This window comes from Gekko japonicus, unplaced genomic scaffold (assembly GCF_001447785.1).
Source record: "Gekko japonicus isolate JY-2015 unplaced genomic scaffold, Gekko_japonicus_V1.1 scaffold643, whole genome shotgun sequence".
Lineage (NCBI taxonomy): Eukaryota > Metazoa > Chordata > Lepidosauria > Squamata > Gekkonidae > Gekko > Gekko japonicus.
In genome coordinates this window covers 322,745-341,511 of record NW_015164201.1, presented here as the reverse complement: position 1 = coordinate 341,511, position 18,767 = coordinate 322,745, and the positions used below count along the sequence as shown (strand labels likewise).

Below are 18,767 nucleotides of genomic sequence, written 5' to 3'. Positions count from 1 at the left end.
GACAGAAGCGTCCTGGTTAAAAATCAGCGGCGACGTTGGGAGCCCTGTGAGAAGCTACGCACGTGGCGTTCCCTTTACTCACCGAGGATCGTGGGAAGGGGCGTGGCTTCCTGGACCCGCCCCTCCCCCTGAGGCGCGCGAGTGGGCGGGAAAAAAGGCTCAGGTAGGAGGCCGGTCAGCGCGCGCGAGGTTGGGCCAGTCGCTGACGACGAGGCGTCTGAGGCGAAATCTCTCGCTCCTCGCCGCTCTCCTTCTCAGCGCACTTTCTCTCGCGTTCTCTTTCCCGGCAGTCCAGTGGAGATGCGGGCAGCGTCGCCGGCTGCCCTGCTGGCGGCTGTGGGCGCGCTGGCGTGGCTGGGTCCGCCGCCCGGCGGAGACTTCTCCTCCAAAGGCGGCTCGGCGATGGTGGCCTCCGCGCAGACCGTGTGGACGGCGTGGCTGAACGTGACGTACACCCTGCCCGGCATCAACGAGACCATCCGGACGGTGGGCGAGAGCGGAGTCTTCGGGCAGGACTCACCGCTGCGCCGGGTGTCCGGGCTTCTGGTGGCGCCCGACAGGCCCGACGGCCTCAACGCCTGCAGCCCCCACACCAACTTCAGCCGGGCGCCTACCGGCGGCCCCTGGCTCGCTCTCATCCAGCGCGGCGGGGGCTGCACTTTCGCCGAGAAGATCCGCCTGGCCGCCGAGCGCGGAGCCATCGCCGCAGTCATCTTCAACTACGGCGGCGGGACAGGCAACGACGTGCAGCCCATGACCCACCCGGGTGAGAGCGGGGTGTGTGTGTGTGGGGGGGGATTGGCTGATTGGCTAGCGCCTGGGACCAATCGCGGAGCCGGGAATTGGGGTCGGGTCGCTCCTCGTGGCGGCGATTCGGTTGGGTGTTCAGTCAAGCGTATTTGTGTGTGTAGTGTACGCAACGCATTTGTACACTGGTATGTTCACAAAGCCTTGCGTTGCTATAGAGACACACATGTGTGTGTTCTGTACCAGCATATGTCTGTGTGTAACAGCTACACAACCACATATATGCATGCGTATCTGTGTCTACATACACAAGGCCATTTGTTGGCTGCATTTGTCAGAGGCTGAAGGTAAGAGGTGCCTGGCTGGATCAAATCAGTGCTCTGTCTAGTGCAGCATCCTGTTTCTCACAGGAGCCAGCCAGTTGCCCTGGAGGCCAGAAAGCAGGCCATGGAGGCTAAGGCCTTCCCCTCGTGTTGCTTCCTGCTGCTGATATTCAGAGGTTTGCTGTCTAGCTGTGGAGGTTCCCTTCAGTTGCCTTCTTGTCCAGTAGACTTTGATGGATCTTCTATGAAGCTTTTCGATCCCCATTTAAAATTATTTGTGCTAGTCTTCACTAAATCCACTCAGAACAAACTCCAACATTTATTTGCTTGTGGGCTGAAGAAGTACTTCCTTTTGTCTATCCTGAATGTGTTGTCCATCAACTTCATCCAGTGCCCCTACATTCTAGTATTGTGAGAAGGGGAGAAAGGCTACTCCTTGATTACTACTTTTTCCACACTATGAATAATTTTATGAAACCTCCTGTATTACTTTGTTGTTGCTGCTGCTGCTGCTTTTAACTAAACAGGCTAGGGTGCTCAAAGGACTTTACAAAAATCAAGTTAAAAGTAGAAATCTAAATAAAGTTAAAACAGCTGTATATCATCTGTAGTGGCAATGATAAATAGTAAAGAACGGGACATGATATTCAACAGAAAATAAAGGACTTTTAAATGCACATGCAAAGTAAGGGCTCTGAAATTAATCAAGTTCCCAAACATACAATATATCACACCTGGTGTCTCTGTGTAAGAACAGATTAAAGCAACATTGAACAAGTGCAAAAGTGAGGTAAGGAGCCTAACAGGAACGTTGCATATGCTTGGGGGCCATCAGCCCAAAACGCAAAATTATGCACAGTGCAAGACTGTTATGCAGAGTGGAACTGGGGTCCCATTTGGCTTGGTGGTGTTTACTCTGACAAGGAGCAGCTCAACAGGATATCATGCACAGAAAGACCATTCCAAAAGTCTGTTGTTGTGACCATTTCATCTGGAGATTTTTGTAACAAAAAAGATGGCCATCCAGCTTACTGTTGAGTAATGCAACTAGAAATACAAAAGCCTGCCAGAGAACATTTGGCAACTGCTTATGGGGACAGATCTTCTGCAGCAGGCTACAAAAAGGAAGCTTTTGTATCTTGCAAGTGAGTTGGTTGTTCCCTTCCTTCCCACTCTCTTTGCAGGCTGTTAGTGGACCACAAAGAACGAACCTAAAGTGTGTGCCTAGTGGCTTGTACAGAGTTTTTAAAAAAATCACCCCTGAGCAATCAGACAAGGAAGTCTTTATGTGGTAGAAGAGAGCAGGTTTTCTCCCCCTTTCCTGTATATGGGCCACTGTGAGCTAACCTGAACAATGTGTCAGCATGCATTAATAGCTCTGTGAGCTGCACGAACTTGCAGAAGAAACAAGAGGAAAGTTCTCCAAAGTTGCCATTTTCCTTTTTCACAAGAAACTGATTGTTTTCTTTTGCTGGTTTTCTGAGTTTGAGGAAAACTCATTTCTTATGAAAGGGGTTGCAACATGAAAATGGCCTTTAAAAAGAGCTACAAGATTGAAATGTATTGATTAAACAACAAAAATACTCCACCAGCATGCTTTACTTCACTCACATTCAAACATTGAAACAGCTTTACCATTCATTTTTTTAAAGTTTAACTTTATCGAGATCTTAAAAAGTTACAGTACCAGGTTCTGCAGAAGCTTTATCCATTGATCACACTTTTTATCCTGGTTATGTAAAACAGGGTAGCTGATCTTGGGGTGTGTGTGTCATGGAGAACATCATACTGCAAGGTGTGTGAGGAAGAATGGACAGGCATTCCCTTCAGTCTTTGGGGTCATCTTCAGAATCTGCTCCTTCTGTGTATAGTGACCATCTGTATGTCTTCGAAATTGACAAGCAATGCTGGAAACTAGTGAAGTAGATACTAAGTTTTGAAGGAATATATTTATATGTACCAGTTACCTCAGATTTAATAATCTATGTGAATATGAGTTATTTTAAAAATGTGTTTCTGTGCTGCTTGATACAATACTATAAGTATTCATATCACCAATACAGGAATAGTTCTTGCTTAGAAGAACACACTTTGTTGTTCCTGGATATTGGAAGAGTAGTACTATTGTGCATAGTAATGTATTCCATTGGGAAAGGGAAGTACAGCACAGTACGTAAAGCATTTGACCCTTCTTTCATCAGTAGTATTTCCCTGGTGGCTAGGGAACAACAGAGCTCTCATTACTTAAAGATGCTTATCATCCTTTGGGAATTATGCTGCATATTTTTTGCTTCAAGAACTTATGCTTTATCCGTATGGAGGGAAGTTAGCTAATGTGTGAGATGTTAGTATAATCCGGTTTACTTGATGGAATGTGAACAGAGATCATAAGTATAAGGCACACAATGGGAATATGCTTATCTTGTTTAGTGTTTTAATCTGTGCCTTTAAAACCCTGCAATTAAAAGATAAAGCTTTGAAGCTGCTACAGGTCTGCCTGAAATGACTTTTCTGCATTTTTTTTTTCCTGCTGTATTTTTGCTGCTCCTTATGCAGTGAATCATCCATGGCTCTACCCAGTGTAACATAATAAGTGCTTCGGTTAATAAATAGCTGGTCAGAAAATCAGTTTGTCCTTGGTAATATAGCAGCCATTTTACTTAGTATATGAATTCCATTGGTGTGACAAATGCTGCAGTAGCTTAAGTTGAAAACCAAAAATGCTTGCAGAACTCATGCTGCTAAACTGTTTTAAAGAATAATGTGTGTAAATGCTGCAAGATTGTCACCTATTCACAGGTGTCTCACTTGTACGTGGGAATATGCAGTATTGAAGTCAGTGAACAAAAGTATATATGCATAGGATTCTGTTATATATCTGATGAAGTCACTTCTTTTCAAATTGTATTCTGGAGAGCTGGGGAATTACTTGGAAACATGCCAGGAGTTTTTCCATTGAGAAGATCAGCGCAGCAACAGACTCCCTTGAAAGATAGCTTATACACAGCTACAGATTTTCCTCTTCAGTTGTAGCCAGCCATAAAAGAGTGTTGGATGTGTTCTAGGCTGTAGGCTTAAGGTCGTATGGGACAATGATAATGCCTGCAGGACTGGTAATGCTCTGATTAACATTCCCCAGAATGCATTGAGGTTCCAGGGGAACAAGTTGTTTTGCAAGGGTTCACCAAATGTCAGATTTAAGAAAAGCTGACTTATTATATGGAACTTCACAAAGAATTGCAGCCCCAGATTGTACTTGCATATACCTTCCGTGTGTAATTGTTGCTCCATTACATCTGCTCTGACTAGTTTGTTGTGGTTTGCAAGCTACACTACTTGCTAGACTTCTTTTCTCTCATCTTGTTTGCTCTCTTCATTGAGAGCTGGAATGTATGCTCTGGAATCTCTTTTTCTTTTTGTAATTTCTGTGCTCATTTATCCAATTCTAGGTAATATATAATAAAAATGAATTCAGTAGCAGCGGGGAGACATACTTTCTGAAAATAGATTCATTTTCTTTGGGTAACATGACTTATTGCTCACTGAATATCTGCTGGCCTATGATGGGCGTAGGTGAGTTTTACAGGAGTTGATAATTAAAGTTCAGAACTACAACAAGAAAAGTTCTGCCTTGAATCTTCTATACTTGTGACTCTCAAATTGATGGATCCTAGCTCTTTCAGGCTCTTTGGGATGAGCAAACATGATTGTACATTGATCTTGACAGAATCTCTGAATCCTTGGTTATATAAGCTTTCTGCAAAACCACATGAAAGCTAAGATACTGTACATTTTGAATGGAAATTAAACTTTGGAAAGTTAAACTTTTAGTTGGAAAAATAGGTCTGGTTTGTAGCTATTGCTAGGCTATCTGGGAACATACAAGGGAAACTTTAAACAATGTTGCCTCCTTTATCAGCAGTTAGTAATCCCAGTTCTTGCTCAGCTGACAGCCCTGTTCTTACATATAAATTGTGTATTGCTGTCCCAGACTAACATGATCACTTGTCCTCTTCATCTGATCAGTCCCCTACAAAGGGGCAGCTTGAATATTACTACCTACAAGTGGGGCCTTCAAGATTTCCGGGGGGGGAATCCCATCCCCCCACTTTCTTGCTGGACCTAGTGTGGCCCCTGCAGCTGCTGCTGGGCCCAATGTCTCCCCCAGGGGGTCCCCTAGATTTGCAGAAACATCTGTTTAGTGCAAATGACGCTCCAATCTGTGGATATAAGTATATGCAGATAGGGGGCACACTTGGGAATTAGATAGATGTTACTGTGAGCTGGTGCATAAAGTCAGCAGAACTCTCCTTTCAGCCAGTCAGTAGTCTCTCATACTTCTGGGAAACAGCAAATAACATAAATTGCAGTCATTATTGGTGTGCATAAGAATGAAAATAAAACAAAAATCTAGCAGTACCTTAAAAATTAGCAACATTTTTGGTATTTTTGATGTAGTATTAAAACTTTAAAAAAAATTAAAAAAAAATTAGCAACACATTTTAGCATGAACTTTCACAGGCCATAGCCCACTGTGTCAGATAGATATGGGCTGTGATCCTTGAACGCTCATATTAAAATAAATGTCAGTCATTAAAGTGCCACTAGATTTTTATTTTATTTTGGTACAATAGACTAACATGGTGTGATGACCCCTTAACTGGGGAGGTCTGGGTTTACTTTAAAATGTTCTTTCTGTTTTGTTTTTACTCTATATATCTGGCTGCCACCAGGAAATTTTAAAAGGATTTCCAAACCTTTATGCTTTCTCTATTTCTGGGTAGGAATGTCGAGGGTTTTAGGCGTTCACGAGGGTCTATGTGGTCCTGGGAAGTATTTCTTTCAGAGTGGGTAATTTTAAATAAAAGAGGATTTATTGAAGTAATTCACACACTTTTCTCTCTTACTGACAGGGATCTGGGCATGTCACTTTGTAACAATATTTTCCTTAGGCCATATAAGTTTACTGTTTCTTATACATTCAACTTCAGCTTATAACTGTTTCAACACAGACAGCTTCTCTCACAGACTTCAGAACTTAACAACCCACACAGGGAAGCTTTTTTCTCATCTCTCATACATAGCTTAACTCCCCTTCAACTGACTTTTTCAACTGTCTTCATCCACGGTCATATCTCTAACAGTCACTCCAGATAGACATTCCAATCATCCACACAGCATCCATTCCAAAACCCCTCCCCCTCTCTGTAACTCACCAATCATACCACTTGCCGTTTTAAAGCATGAAATCGCCACACATGGCTACTCCTTTGAAATCATGATAGGAATGAAGGTGTGAAGCAATCTGCACTCCACAGCCTGACTTCTTCTTGGGTGTGCTTTTGATCTGTGGGACAATGGAATTATAATAGAATTGAAGGGTGATAGTATACTGCAGACCTCAGAGCGGAAATGAATCTCTTGCTTTTCTGAGAAAAGAAAAAGTGGAAGGATGTTTTAATAACTTGTTACTGGTCTCTTCTAGATGTAATTCGCCATTTGTAGGCAATTATTGGGACGTCTTTGTTGATGGCTCTGGCATTGGTTGAACCGGTATAATAGCACAGAATTTTCAGTTGCTCAAGAAAGTTTGCTGTCCAGCTTTTCCTAGAGGAGAAGAAGTAGTCATCAACTTGGCTCACAACTACTGAAATGTTAAAGTATCATGCAGGTACAAAATGAAGACCTGGAAGAAGTATTGGGCTGTAAGGAGCAGTTGAAGAAAGAACAGTTCAGAGTAGTGATGAAGCAAGGATAAAAGGCGGAGGAAATAAAGAATGTATGCATGAGGCAGCTGATAGGAGGTGGTTCTGAAGAAACCATAGCTGAAGGTGAGGAAAAGATGGATGTTGAGGTGGGCAGGAGAGAATAGTGTGAAGAAAACTGGCTGGGAGACTGCTTGTCTAAAAAAAAATGAGGCAAAGCAACTGTATCTGTGTGAGGAAACAGTGGTGGATAAAGACATGGCTGAAGAAAGGAGACCTTGAGCCAGGATTCCATAATCCCTTTGCTAGCTTGGCAGTGATAATGACTTCTGTTAAATTCTTGGTGAGCTACAGAATAAAACAAGACCCATCCTTCTGGTAATACCAACTATCGGGGGAGGGAGAGGCTAGCAGCTGGCTAGTAAACCAAACTAATATATGTGGACTCCATACTGGGGATATGTACTACTAGTAGAAAAAGGGGGGGCAGGCAGGTGAGGTTTGTGGGACTGCGGGACAGCCAAGGGAACATAGTTTTGAGTCTAGCTCTCGACAGAAGTTCTGAAGAGTATTATAATGAAGGTTACATGGCCAAATAATGGGGAGTGGGAGGGTTCTCTTGGTTTTGGATGCATTATGAGGTTCTGCTAACAGAAACTGGGATATGGAATATAGTACCTTTGGGTCTATGAAAGTTATTTAATTTGAAATTGGGACATCAGAATGTGGTAGAGGAAAATTAAAACTTGTATTTTGAAAAGTAGCTGTCAGAAATTGAATTGGTGTGACTCCATGAGGAACAGGCCTTCCATAAAGCAGCCCTGGAGTACCAGCAATAAGATAATTAATGTAAGCCAACAAAAGTCCCAGGTAGAGACATATTTGTTGTTAATGCTGTTGCATAGCTACTATCCTTGAGGGGATTAATGAGAAAGCAAATATGGTCCTTGGGTGTGAAGGGAGGAATCACTAGTCTTTGAGTACCTTTTATTACAGGTAAACTTAACTGCTTCATACTGTAAGTTTTGTTATTTTTAAAATTCATGCCTTTGTTGGGTGAGAGAGGGGGCAGAAGAGACCCAAAGAAAAATCTAAGGTGTTTATTTTGAGGTAAGAAGTAATTACTAAATTCTCTTCTTGGTGGACTAGCATGCTTCTTTTATTGATAGATGGTAAGAAATCAGGATTTCATAGTATGTTAGTTAGATGGCTTATGAATGGAGATAGATTGTACTGGTTCTTGTATGCTGGGGGTTGGGGGTAGAAGCTGCTAAAGAAGTCTTGCTTACTGTTGGATTCTTGCTGGATGAGCTGTAGGTGGAAACAAAAAAAAGGTGTGAAATCATAAGGCCAACTTATACATGCCCTTAGGGGGATATCATGTGGGAGGGGAACATTTCTCTGCATAATGTAGCTAGTCTGCTTTGTCAACAGAAACCTGGCAAATTAGCCACCTTAATAGCATGGCTACAGAATTATTTTCAAAAATCCTGTATTTGAATTAATAATCGTATTGCCATCTAAGTGGAAAGGACAGGTACAAATTTTCTTTGACACAGACGTAACTAGGTATGTGAAGGCCCAGGAAGAAAACAAACAAGAAGAATTCTTTTTTTTCCTGGGGCCTTTTCCCTTGAAATTTTGGGGAGTACTGAAAAAACCTGTAAAATATTTTGTCTTTCAGAACAGGTGAAATGCTTTTAAAGACAAGATGGGCATACTGTAGAGATATACAGCCAGAGGTCTTTTCGGGGGGGAACGGGTGAGGTGCAGGGGGGCGGGGCACATGATGAAGCCCTGCCCCCTGCTTCCGGCCGCCCCGCTTCCAGCCCTCATTCAGCCAGGAGGAGGCAGGAGAAGAGGGAGGGTAAGTTGCTTCCTCCCCGCCTCTCCCCACCCCTGCCTGCCTGGGGCCAGGGAGGGCCTTGGCGGGGCTTACTCGCACTCCCGCTGGCCTTGCAGGTCCACCGCCGGGCCCCTGGTGTCAGGGGGTGTGGCATATGCTAATGAGTTATCCTAATGAGTTCCCCTAGCTCTTTTTCTACGAAATGACCCCATAATACAGCTCTTAAAAAGAAGATACATTTCTGTACCTAGAAGGGTACCTGATGTTGAAGAGGGCCACATGTAGAGTTTTCATAGCTTAAAAGCCCTTTTGACCTGGCTCTTCCCTTGGGATTGATCTTTCCCTTCTCCCTTAAACCACTATGACACATATACCCACAGACTGCATATCAAGTAGCTTATTGCTCTGCCTTGCTGGAGGGGAAAAAAGTTCAGAAGGAGGTAGGGCAGAAACTATACCAAAGCTCAGATGAATACTCTGAAAGTTTCATTTAGAATGGAGCTCTCTCTAACCAGTAGCTACAGAGCGTCTAGCTGGAACTACATCTAGCTGTCAGATACTATTATTGACCCTTTGTGTGACTGTTTTTTTGCTGACCAAGTAAGATGTTTTAAGTTATTCAAAACAAAGCCTGTGTTTTTTTGTTTAACTCCTCTATTTTTTCTGTTTTTCAGATAGCAAAAACTAAGGTATATGGGTTAAGGTAGCATATGGTCTATCAGCTTGTGGTTTTTTCCTTAAGCACTGGGTGTATTTTCAGTTTTGCTTATAGAAAACTAAGGCTTTTCTAAATTCTATAATTTTTTTTTAGTTTTTTTCCACTCACACACAAAAGTCCCAGGGGGTAAAATGGGTCTTTTACCATGGCTTCACCATTTCCAGAAATTTTACATCTCCAGTTCTAACTATTGCCGCTATTACATACAAAACTTTGCTATTGGAATTAATTGTGCAGATTTGTGTGTATGAGGAGGAAAGTTAGTGTCTGTAGAATATTGGACACTGGAGAAATGTCCTCCACCGTTGAATTAACCCTAATACTTTTGCCATTGGGGCTGTACTGTCAATGAGCTGGGGCCTTGCTACAATCTCATAGCTGGCAAAGGGGAAAACTACAGAAGATGAGTAATCTCTTTCCCAGTCGTAGAGTACTCCAGTGTTTAATTATGCAAGTGGCTCTGGTTGGAGTAGAACATACGTTTACCACCTAACATCTCTGCTAGAATGTATTACCTAAAGGGGCAGAGACTAAGAAAGTCAAACGGCTAGATGGTATTTCTTCCTCTTGAGGTAGAAAAATCAGAACTGATCCCCAAGGGGGACAGATTGCTGAGAGGCAATTATAAATTTTTAGGACAAGAAGGAAGCTCTCGTCTCCTCATTCAACTTCTTTGTAGGGCTAAACGTTTACCTAGGAATTCCATTGAGACAGTTTGAGAAGTCCCAACTCATGAGAACTCTAAATGCTGCAACTTCCAAGATTTATTAGCCTTATTTAGAAAAAGAGGAACTAGCCAATTATTGACTGGTATCCAGGTTACCATTTCTGGGAAAGGCAATTGAGAGAGTGGTTGCTGAACAGCTCCAGGTTTTTCTGGATGAGACATCAGTGCTTGATCCATTCCAGTCCAGTTTCAGACCTGGGTTTGGAACTACAGCCCTTGTAGCCCTTGTGGATGACTTCTGGCTTCGACCTGATGGGTGCAGTTCAGCACTACTGATGTTGTTAGGTCTATCGGCAGCATTTGACACAATTGATCATACTACTCTGGTCAGCTGTCTAGCCTGATTGGGGATGTATAGCACTATCATATTGTGGTTTGTCTCATTCCTCCAAGGATCTGGTCTGAGGGCCGCTATTGGAGACAAAAGGTCAACCAGGTGATTGCAGGGTTCTGTAGGGTTAGATCTTGTGTCCAGCAGTGTTCCCTCTAAGCTGAGTTAGTGTGAGCTAGGTCATAGTTTTTTAGCCTCTGGCTCACACATTTTTGTCTTAGCTCAGGAAGGATGGCTCCAGAGCAAACTAATGTATGCAGTAGCCAGATCGCTTGCTCACAACTTTAATGCCAGTAGCTCAGAAAGTAGAATTTTTGCTCACAGGACTCCACAGCTTAGAGAGAGCATTGGTCTCCAGTGTTATTTAATATCTATATGTGCCCTCTAGCGGAGCTCATCAAGAAGTTTGGGGTTGGGTGCCACCAGTATGCTGATGACACCCAGCTCTTCCTTTTTGCTGGATAAACAGCCTAAGGTCCAGTGCCTGGATGCCGTGGTTGGGTGGTTGAGGCAGAGCTGGCTGAAGTTAAATCCAGCTAAAACTGAAGTCCTGTGACTGGGAAAGGCTGGGTCATTGGGGGATTTCCAGCTCCCTGCTCTGGACAGGGTCCAGCTTACATCAGTGGACTCCATAAGGAGCTTGGAGCTCTGGCTGGATACTTTGCTTACCTTGAACAACCAAGTGACCTTGGTAGCTGTGAGGCACAGCACCCCTGGCTCCCCTCAGCACTTAATGTGAATGGTAGTGGGCTTGTTCCATCCAGCAGGTGTTGCTAATTGGTCTCTCTGCCTACACAGCCCTTATCTTCATGGCCAGAGCTGGAAATATAGTAATTAGCTTTTCATGAGAACCTGTAGCCCATAGGATGGGAGGGGAGGAATCAGGAGTGATGAGGTAATTTTCTGGAGGGTTCCAGCAAGAACATGTCCTTATAGGGTGTCATCACCTGATGCAGCTTGGCCAAACAACTCTAATTGAGCTAAGAGCCCAGAGAAAGGAGGCTAGCTTGGATTCTGATGGACTAAAGGCCTTGACTATGATATGCTAATACTGCAATAGACAGCAGTGTAGAGAACACATAAGCTATGGCCTTTGATTCTTGGACTTAAGATTTGTGCCATCTAATGCAGGTCTTGAAGACGTGTTAGATAAGCTAGTTTTCTTGGGGGCGGGGGTGTTTCTATGCGATTTTAGAGCGTTGTGTTGCCTGTAGATTAAACCTTTTGTTTTGACAGAAATTAAATACAACTTCATATAATTTTAAAAATAAAGGTTTGGTTACTTGTGTACAACAGCCCTGGGGACCCACAAAGTTCAGCCTTGGACTCCTTGACAGTAGCAAAATTGGCATTTTTCTATCTCCACCAGGTTTGTCAGCTGTCGCCTGTTCATCCTAGTTGGACCTGTCCACAGTGCTTCATGCGATGGTTGCCTCCAGATTTAACTACTGCAGTTCGCTTTACCCAGGGATGCCCTTGAAGAGGCTTTGGAAACTTCAGGTTTTCCAGAATGTGACTGCCGGACTGTTGAGCAATACATCACAGTCTGCACATATTCAGCCTATTTTGAAGCGGTTGCACTGGCTTCTATTTGGTTTCTGGGGCAAATTCAATGTGCTGGTTTTAATATTTAAAGCCCTAAATGGACTGCGACCACCTCTCCCATTACAACCCCGCCCTGCAGTGCTTGCATTCTGATTCACACAGACTTCTGGTGATGCTTGGCCCTCAGGTAGCTTCTTCAGCCTTGACCAGAATGAGGGCCTTTTCAATCGCGATCCTTACCTGGTGGAATGCTCTGTCTGAAGAGACTCATGCCTTGCGGGTCCTCTCTAGGTTCTGCAGGACCTGGTAAGACAAAGTTATTCTTCCAGGTATTCCATAGAGGAAATCTTACTTGACCTCCTACTACTCTTTTTTTAAATTATTACTGACTCTCCGGAGCTGATTTTGTAGCATAAGCTAACTACCTTGGTCTGCTGTTACCTTTTCTGATTGTCATGCTAGAGTAACAGTATATTAAATTGTTTTATAGCATATTTGTATTTTTATTTATGTTTTGTATTTATGTTAACTTCCCTGAGCCCTGATTGCTGGGGGAGAGTTGGGATAAAAACTGAATGAAATAATAAAAATAGCCTATCTTAGCAACAATATCATTTGGGTAAGTAATAGATCTTAGGCTAAGAGGATGGCGTGTTTTCACCATTTCTTTGTATCTTTGCTCAGGCTGATGTCTGAACAGACTGTGTTTATTTTTATTTATACCTTTACATTTTGAAAGCTCACAGCCTGATCTCTGTAAACACACCACACCTATTCAGTCTTGCTTTTCAAAGAGCAGTGAAGGGGAGGGGCAGTGGTTGAGTTCACCCTCCCTAAATCCTGAAAAAAACGATTGATTGTCCGCCCACTAGCTAGTACAAGTGAAGTGGGCGACACAGCAACTAGGTGGAGCCTCTAAATGGTAATGCAGGTATAGAGTGCTAGCCTAGATGTACAAACCCGTTTAGCAGGAGATACTTTTTCAGATTTGGTTGCGGTTTCTAAGGGCAAGTTTACCCCCTGGGAGTAAGGGAAAGCAGTTGCCTCACAGAGCAGAGGGTGACCTGGGGTGGAAGTGTGGCTTTTCCAGTCTCCTGGAATCTGAGGGAAAGGGGCTTTTGAATCTGTTCCTTCACAGGTGCAATTAACAGGAGTGATAAAGGGATTTAGGTTCATATAAAGCTGTCAAATAACTGAAATTGCTTACCTTAGACAGAAATTGCATGTTGTTCAGTCGTTTAATTGGGTGCCTCAGTAAAGGGTATATTGACTTTATAGTCCCTTTATAGCAGAGTCCAGACTTTTGCTACTGTAGATAGTCAGCCACCTGAACTGACAAGGAATGCATAAGTTGTTTACAATCAAGTAATTTGCATTGATTCCGGTCCTCAAATTTACCATTAGTCAGCCATAGTGGTCTCTGCTGGCCATTCCCCAGGTCTTTTGTGTGCGTCAGAGGACTCAGAGATATGGTCCCTCATAATGCACTGGCTTTAGAGCAGGATGAGTCTCTCTCTGCGTCTGCTGCTCCGAGACCCAGTGCAGTATAAAACACTGTGCTGAATAGCTTTCATAAGGGATTTGTTTGACCTAAACAAAAATTATTAATATTTTTAGCTCAGCTTACAAGTATTATGATGTAGTTAAGCTCTTTGAACACTGAAAAGGCTATAAAAATGCTAATTATTATTTAGTAACATTGATATTCATCAGATAACTTTTATAAATAATTTTTTATTATTTTCTGACTACAAACACTACAACACTAACACTATACCTGAAATAAGCTATACAAGGATCATATATAACGATTAAATGCATATTTAGTAAAGCTCTCTCTATAAAACTTAGTTTTTTGAATATAGCTAATTTCTATTGCTTCTATTAAAAGGTAAAGGTTCCCTTGCTCGAAAGCCAGTCGAATCCGACTCTAGGGTTGCGGTGCTCATCTCCGTTTCAAAGCTGAAGAGCCAGCGCTGTCCGAAGATGTTTCCGTGGTCATGTGGCCGGCATGACTAAACACCAAGGCGCACGGAACGCTGTTACCTTCCCACTGAAGTCATACCTATTTATCTAATTGCAATTTCTTCCTTTCTAACTGCTAAGTTGGCAGGAGCTGGAACTAGAGACGGGAGCTCACTCCGGCATGCGGCAGCTCAGTCTCGAAATGCTGAACTACCGACCTTCCACAGCCTGCAGTTCAGCGTCTTATGGTAATTATGAAAATGAATCAAATAAAATACAAACAATAAGATTTTTAGGCTTTAACAATTTTACTAAATCTGTTTCTTCCCTTTATCTATCTTTCTTTGTATATTTCCATTTGACTTTCAGGACTTTTGGGGCTGCTGCCCCTAATTCTGATTCAGAGTCTTCTTCTGGATTACTGCTCGCTGTTGATTCGGATTCTTCTGTCCCTTTGTGCTGCTTTTTTCTTCGATGTTTTGTTCCTCTGCCGTATCTTTTTTATTCACTGGTCTTTGTTGCTGTTCCAAGAACAGCTTCGCTTTTAAAACAGAGTCTATCTTTTCTTTTTTATCTTTGTAGTTGAAGACTAATTCTTTGGGTACTATCCATCTGTAGGGGGTGGAGTTTTTCTGCAAGAAGCTGGTTAAGTTTTTGTATTGTATCCTCTTCCTTCTTATTTCAAATGGAATGTCTTTTAAGACTTTGATTTCTTTGTCTTTGATTTTTAAGGTGGTCCCATTTGTGGCCTTGAGCACCACGTCTCTTATTGATATTTTAGAGAATCTCGCCACTATCTCCCCAGGCACGTTCTTTTTCTTAATAAATTCTGGATATGTCCGATAGACTAAGTCCAGATCACTTTGCAACGTGCCCATCGTTAAACCTGTCATTGGGGCCAACACTTCACTTAATATTTCTTTCAGGTTCTCATCTTGCTGTTCAGGACCACCTTGAAATCTCAGAACATTTTTCCATTTGTAGTCTTAAAAGTTGGTCTTTGTCAGAGGATCTTTGTTTTTCCATCACCTCGAGTCTTTGATCAGTCTCTTTTACTTTGGCTTCAACCTTTTTCACTGATTTTACTGTCTCCTCTGTTTTTAAACTCGTCTCTTTAAGCTGTTTTTGGATCTCATCCAACTTCTTGTTGGTATTAGTAATCTGTTCCGGCAGGGGGTGCAGTGCATTAGCCAACATGTTCGAGAAGTCAATGTTTACTTCCGGTTTAGTAGCCGGAAGTGTTAATCTTGTAGTTCCAGGAGAATGTCTTGGTCTCATCACCATCTTTTCTGCCCACCCCCAGCCATTGTTTATATTTCAAGGAAAGTTTTCAAAGCTTTCAAAAGTCAGCAAAAATTGCTTCAAAAGTTCGCTTTAATTAAGTTTGTAATTTGCCTGGTTCAGCCAGCCATTGGTGTTTCTCCTAGCCCCCCTCGTTGGATAAATTTGCTTAAAATTATATGGGGGGGGAGACGTGAGCTAGCTCCCTCCCCCCTCCATCGATACAGTTTGGGGCTTTGGATATGCACTTTGCCGAATAGCCAGCCAACGAAACATTTGTGCTCACGCTTCATTCTATGTCTACTGCAGAGGTAGGGAGAGCTTTATTTTCGTGGGATCACTTGTTCACTCACCCGGTGTATGCCTCTTGATGCCATAATGGCGCTGTGGCGACGGGACCTATCGGGGCTGGAAGGTGCCTCAATTCCTTGGCCGCAGCCTTGGGAGAGGCGACCTCCAGCGCCCCAGACTGGGAGTCCCCTCCAAGGACTCGGGGGAGCGGGTCCAGATTTCTATCCGCTGCGTCATGGGCCGCTCCTTTTGGAGCACCGAAGGAGCGCCCCCGCCATGGAAGTAACTGAAACCGGAACCACAATATTCATCAGATAACTTGACAGTTGTGTCTACATTAAGAGATTACCATAATTTATTTTGAAAGTTCCCATAGTCTACCTGAAAGTACTATAACTTGTTCAACTTGGTACTTAGGGGAGAAAAGGGACCTCACAAATTTTAAATGTTGTAATAGTGTTAAAATGTCTCCTGATGGTTAACAGAGGGTTAATGCCCAGGCTTTAATAAGTCCCAGGCCAAATATTTACCTAGTGAACTTGTAAGTGCTGAATCTTATCAACTTGGTAAATGTTGCTGCAAGGAGATGCTGACTTTATGTGAAAGGTTTCAAAGTACAAAACCATGGCTGGTAATTGCCCACCTGACATAATAATCTATATTGACCTTCAAAAGCAGGCATCTGATCAGGAGAATTAAAATGGTGCAGCAGGACAAAGTACATATGCAACTTCTGGGTGAGTTCAAAGCCAAACCGATTTAAAGATAGTGTTATGTTGTTGAGTGTTTTTCTCATTAAGCTACTCTGTATACTTTAAATGCTCCCAAATGCAGATTTTTTGAAGACACTGGATGATTTTGATGGCAGTTGAGGGGTGCATGATGGCTCTTATCCTGTAAGTCATCTTTTTGCAAAATAGGACCAGCAAGTGAACAGAGAAATGACCAGATAGCCACATACCTATTATTCTACAGCTGTTCTGAAGATTGTTCCAGTCATTGCCTCTTTGATAAGTAGTAAAATGGGAAACTGTGTGGGTGAAACCAAGAATCCTTTGTGTAATACAATGTAAATGACAAGTTAGAAAAAATTCCCCACACACCTCCTCCTCACTGCCCTTCTCTTCAAAGGAAACTTGTCTATGGCATTTAAAAGTATAGCATGCTTGGAAATTAAACACTTGCTGATGAAATAGATTTTTTTAAAAGTTAACTGAGCTATTTTACTGACTTTGGATAGACAGACTTCTCACTGAGATAGCATACCTGTGTCAGTACCAGCTTTTCTAGAGGGGCTTGCATACTTGAGTGCTCCCCATCTTAAACAGTCCCCTATATTTGGAAAGCCAGCATTTTTACTATGGTGGGACTTTTGGGCATCTGAGACCCTAGTAGCAGTTTGAAGCACTTCAGCCCTGATGCAGATTTTAACACTGTAGTGACATCTAGACATTTTCACTCTGTATTTCTCAATATATAATGATGAAGTAAACATCTGATTGTCTCCTAACTTGTAGGAGTTCATTGGAGGGAGTGGAATGAATTTTTCTGTACTGCTAATAACAGACTGTGTGATTGATTTTTCAACATTGTATTGAGAGATCAAGAAACAGTTTGGTGGCTGATTTACTAATGACCTGTCATTTGTATAATGTGACTGGTTTCAGTAATGTCTTTACTGAGTGTAATTTGTGTGTGTGTGTGTGTATAGATGTATGTATATGTGTATATGTATGTAGGGATTGGCTGTGAGCATTTCATGAAGGGGGACATTCCACAGTACAATGGCAACTACTGAGTGCTGTGTTGCCTCAAAATGCTAACCCTGCATTCACAAAAGTGGATACCCAGAACAGTGCATTACATATATTGTGTTAAACGCCTGTTTAAAAGTACGGCATTCAAAATTGATCCCTAAGCAACCCTGTAGGTATGGAACAATTCCAATAGTCTCCTAGTACCACCTTCTGGAACTTGTCTAGGAAAGAATCAGAATCAAAGAAATGACAAGTGTTGCTGGAGCACAATTTTGTAAAATAAGAACTATTGAATTAATCAGATAGGCAATATCAAATTCCAGAAGGGTAGTTATGTTGGTCTGAAAATGTGTATGTAGGAACGGGGCGGATCTACTATGAAACTAATGAAGCAATTTTTTTAATGAGTAAATTTTTCAACAAAATCGATGGAATTTTTTTTTAAGTGTTTGTTATTAAATAGCCTGAAAATGTCCCTGTAATTGGTCTAATTTCAAAATTTTCTTGAGGGCTTGCAGCACCCGAACCCCCAGCTGTATGGGCTTGCTGAGCTGGCCAGAATCTATTCATAGCCTACATTTTGGCCCATTTTCAAGGGCTCTACCCCACTGCCCCCTTCTCAGCCATTTGGGTCTCAAGGTCTTGAAAGGGCAGCAAGGTCCTTTGGACCTTTTGGATGTTGCCCTTTTGTTGCTGGTTGAGAAGGGGCCCCCATAACAGTTCAAACTTCAGGGTCCCAAAAATGTAGGTCCACCACTGTGTAGGGGGTAGGCAGTAGTCCCCCATGCACCTATGGAACTACGCTTGAATTGACTTCTGACTTTTTAGGGACTATTTTTTGAGGAATAAGTTGGATAGCAAAGAGACAATTCTATAGCAGTGCAGGTTTTATTTAATGCAAAATTGTGAGTCACACAAGACCTCACTTTCAGTCCTGATGTTTTCCAGAGCATGGTAAACACTATAATAATTGTACTACTTTTTAAAAAATGACTATTGCAAAGATATGTCTTATTTTAAGTATGAAATTAGTCAGTGCACTGCTGTGAATCATTTTAAGTGAGTATTTGATAGGTATATACTACAGCATAGGCATGGTTGCTTTTAAACTCTTAACTGAACATACTGAAGTGTGTTCTCACAAACAAAATGGCAAGATCTTCTTCGTGGTCTCTGTGCTTCACACCAATGGGGTCTAGTGCGCCTGCGCTGGATCAAATCGGTGCTGTAGCAAGCTCTCTACAAGGATTTTCGCGCCCATCCCCTCAGGCAAGCGCAGGGCCTAACAAAATGGCAAGATCTTCTTCGTGGTCTCTGTGCTTCACACCAATGGGGTCTAGTGTGCCTGCGCTGGATCAAATCGGTGCTGTAGCAAGCTCTCTACAAGGATTTTCGCGCCCATCCCCTCAGGCAAGCGCAGGGCCTACTGCGCATGCCCAAGGGGACGGGCGCGGACATCCCACCAGTTCTTTTCCTACCGCCGCGTTGGAAGGACTTCTTTTACTTCGCTCCGTTCGGATCGCTGTTTCTT

The 18,767-nt window shown here is 42.7% G+C and overlaps 1 protein-coding gene across 1 annotated transcript in view; it reads left to right on the top strand.

The window, feature by feature from the left end:
• The first annotated feature begins 212 nt into the window (after window positions 1-212).
• RNF128 (ring finger protein 128, E3 ubiquitin protein ligase) overlaps window positions 213-18,767 on the top strand; it is a 65,969-nt gene continuing 47,414 nt past the window's right edge. Inside the window, exon 1 of the mRNA XM_015408388.1 lies at window positions 213-766. Within this exon, the coding sequence (XP_015263874.1) occupies window positions 301-766 (466 nt within the window). The 5' untranslated portion in view covers window positions 213-300. The remainder of the gene's footprint in view (window positions 767-18,767) is intronic.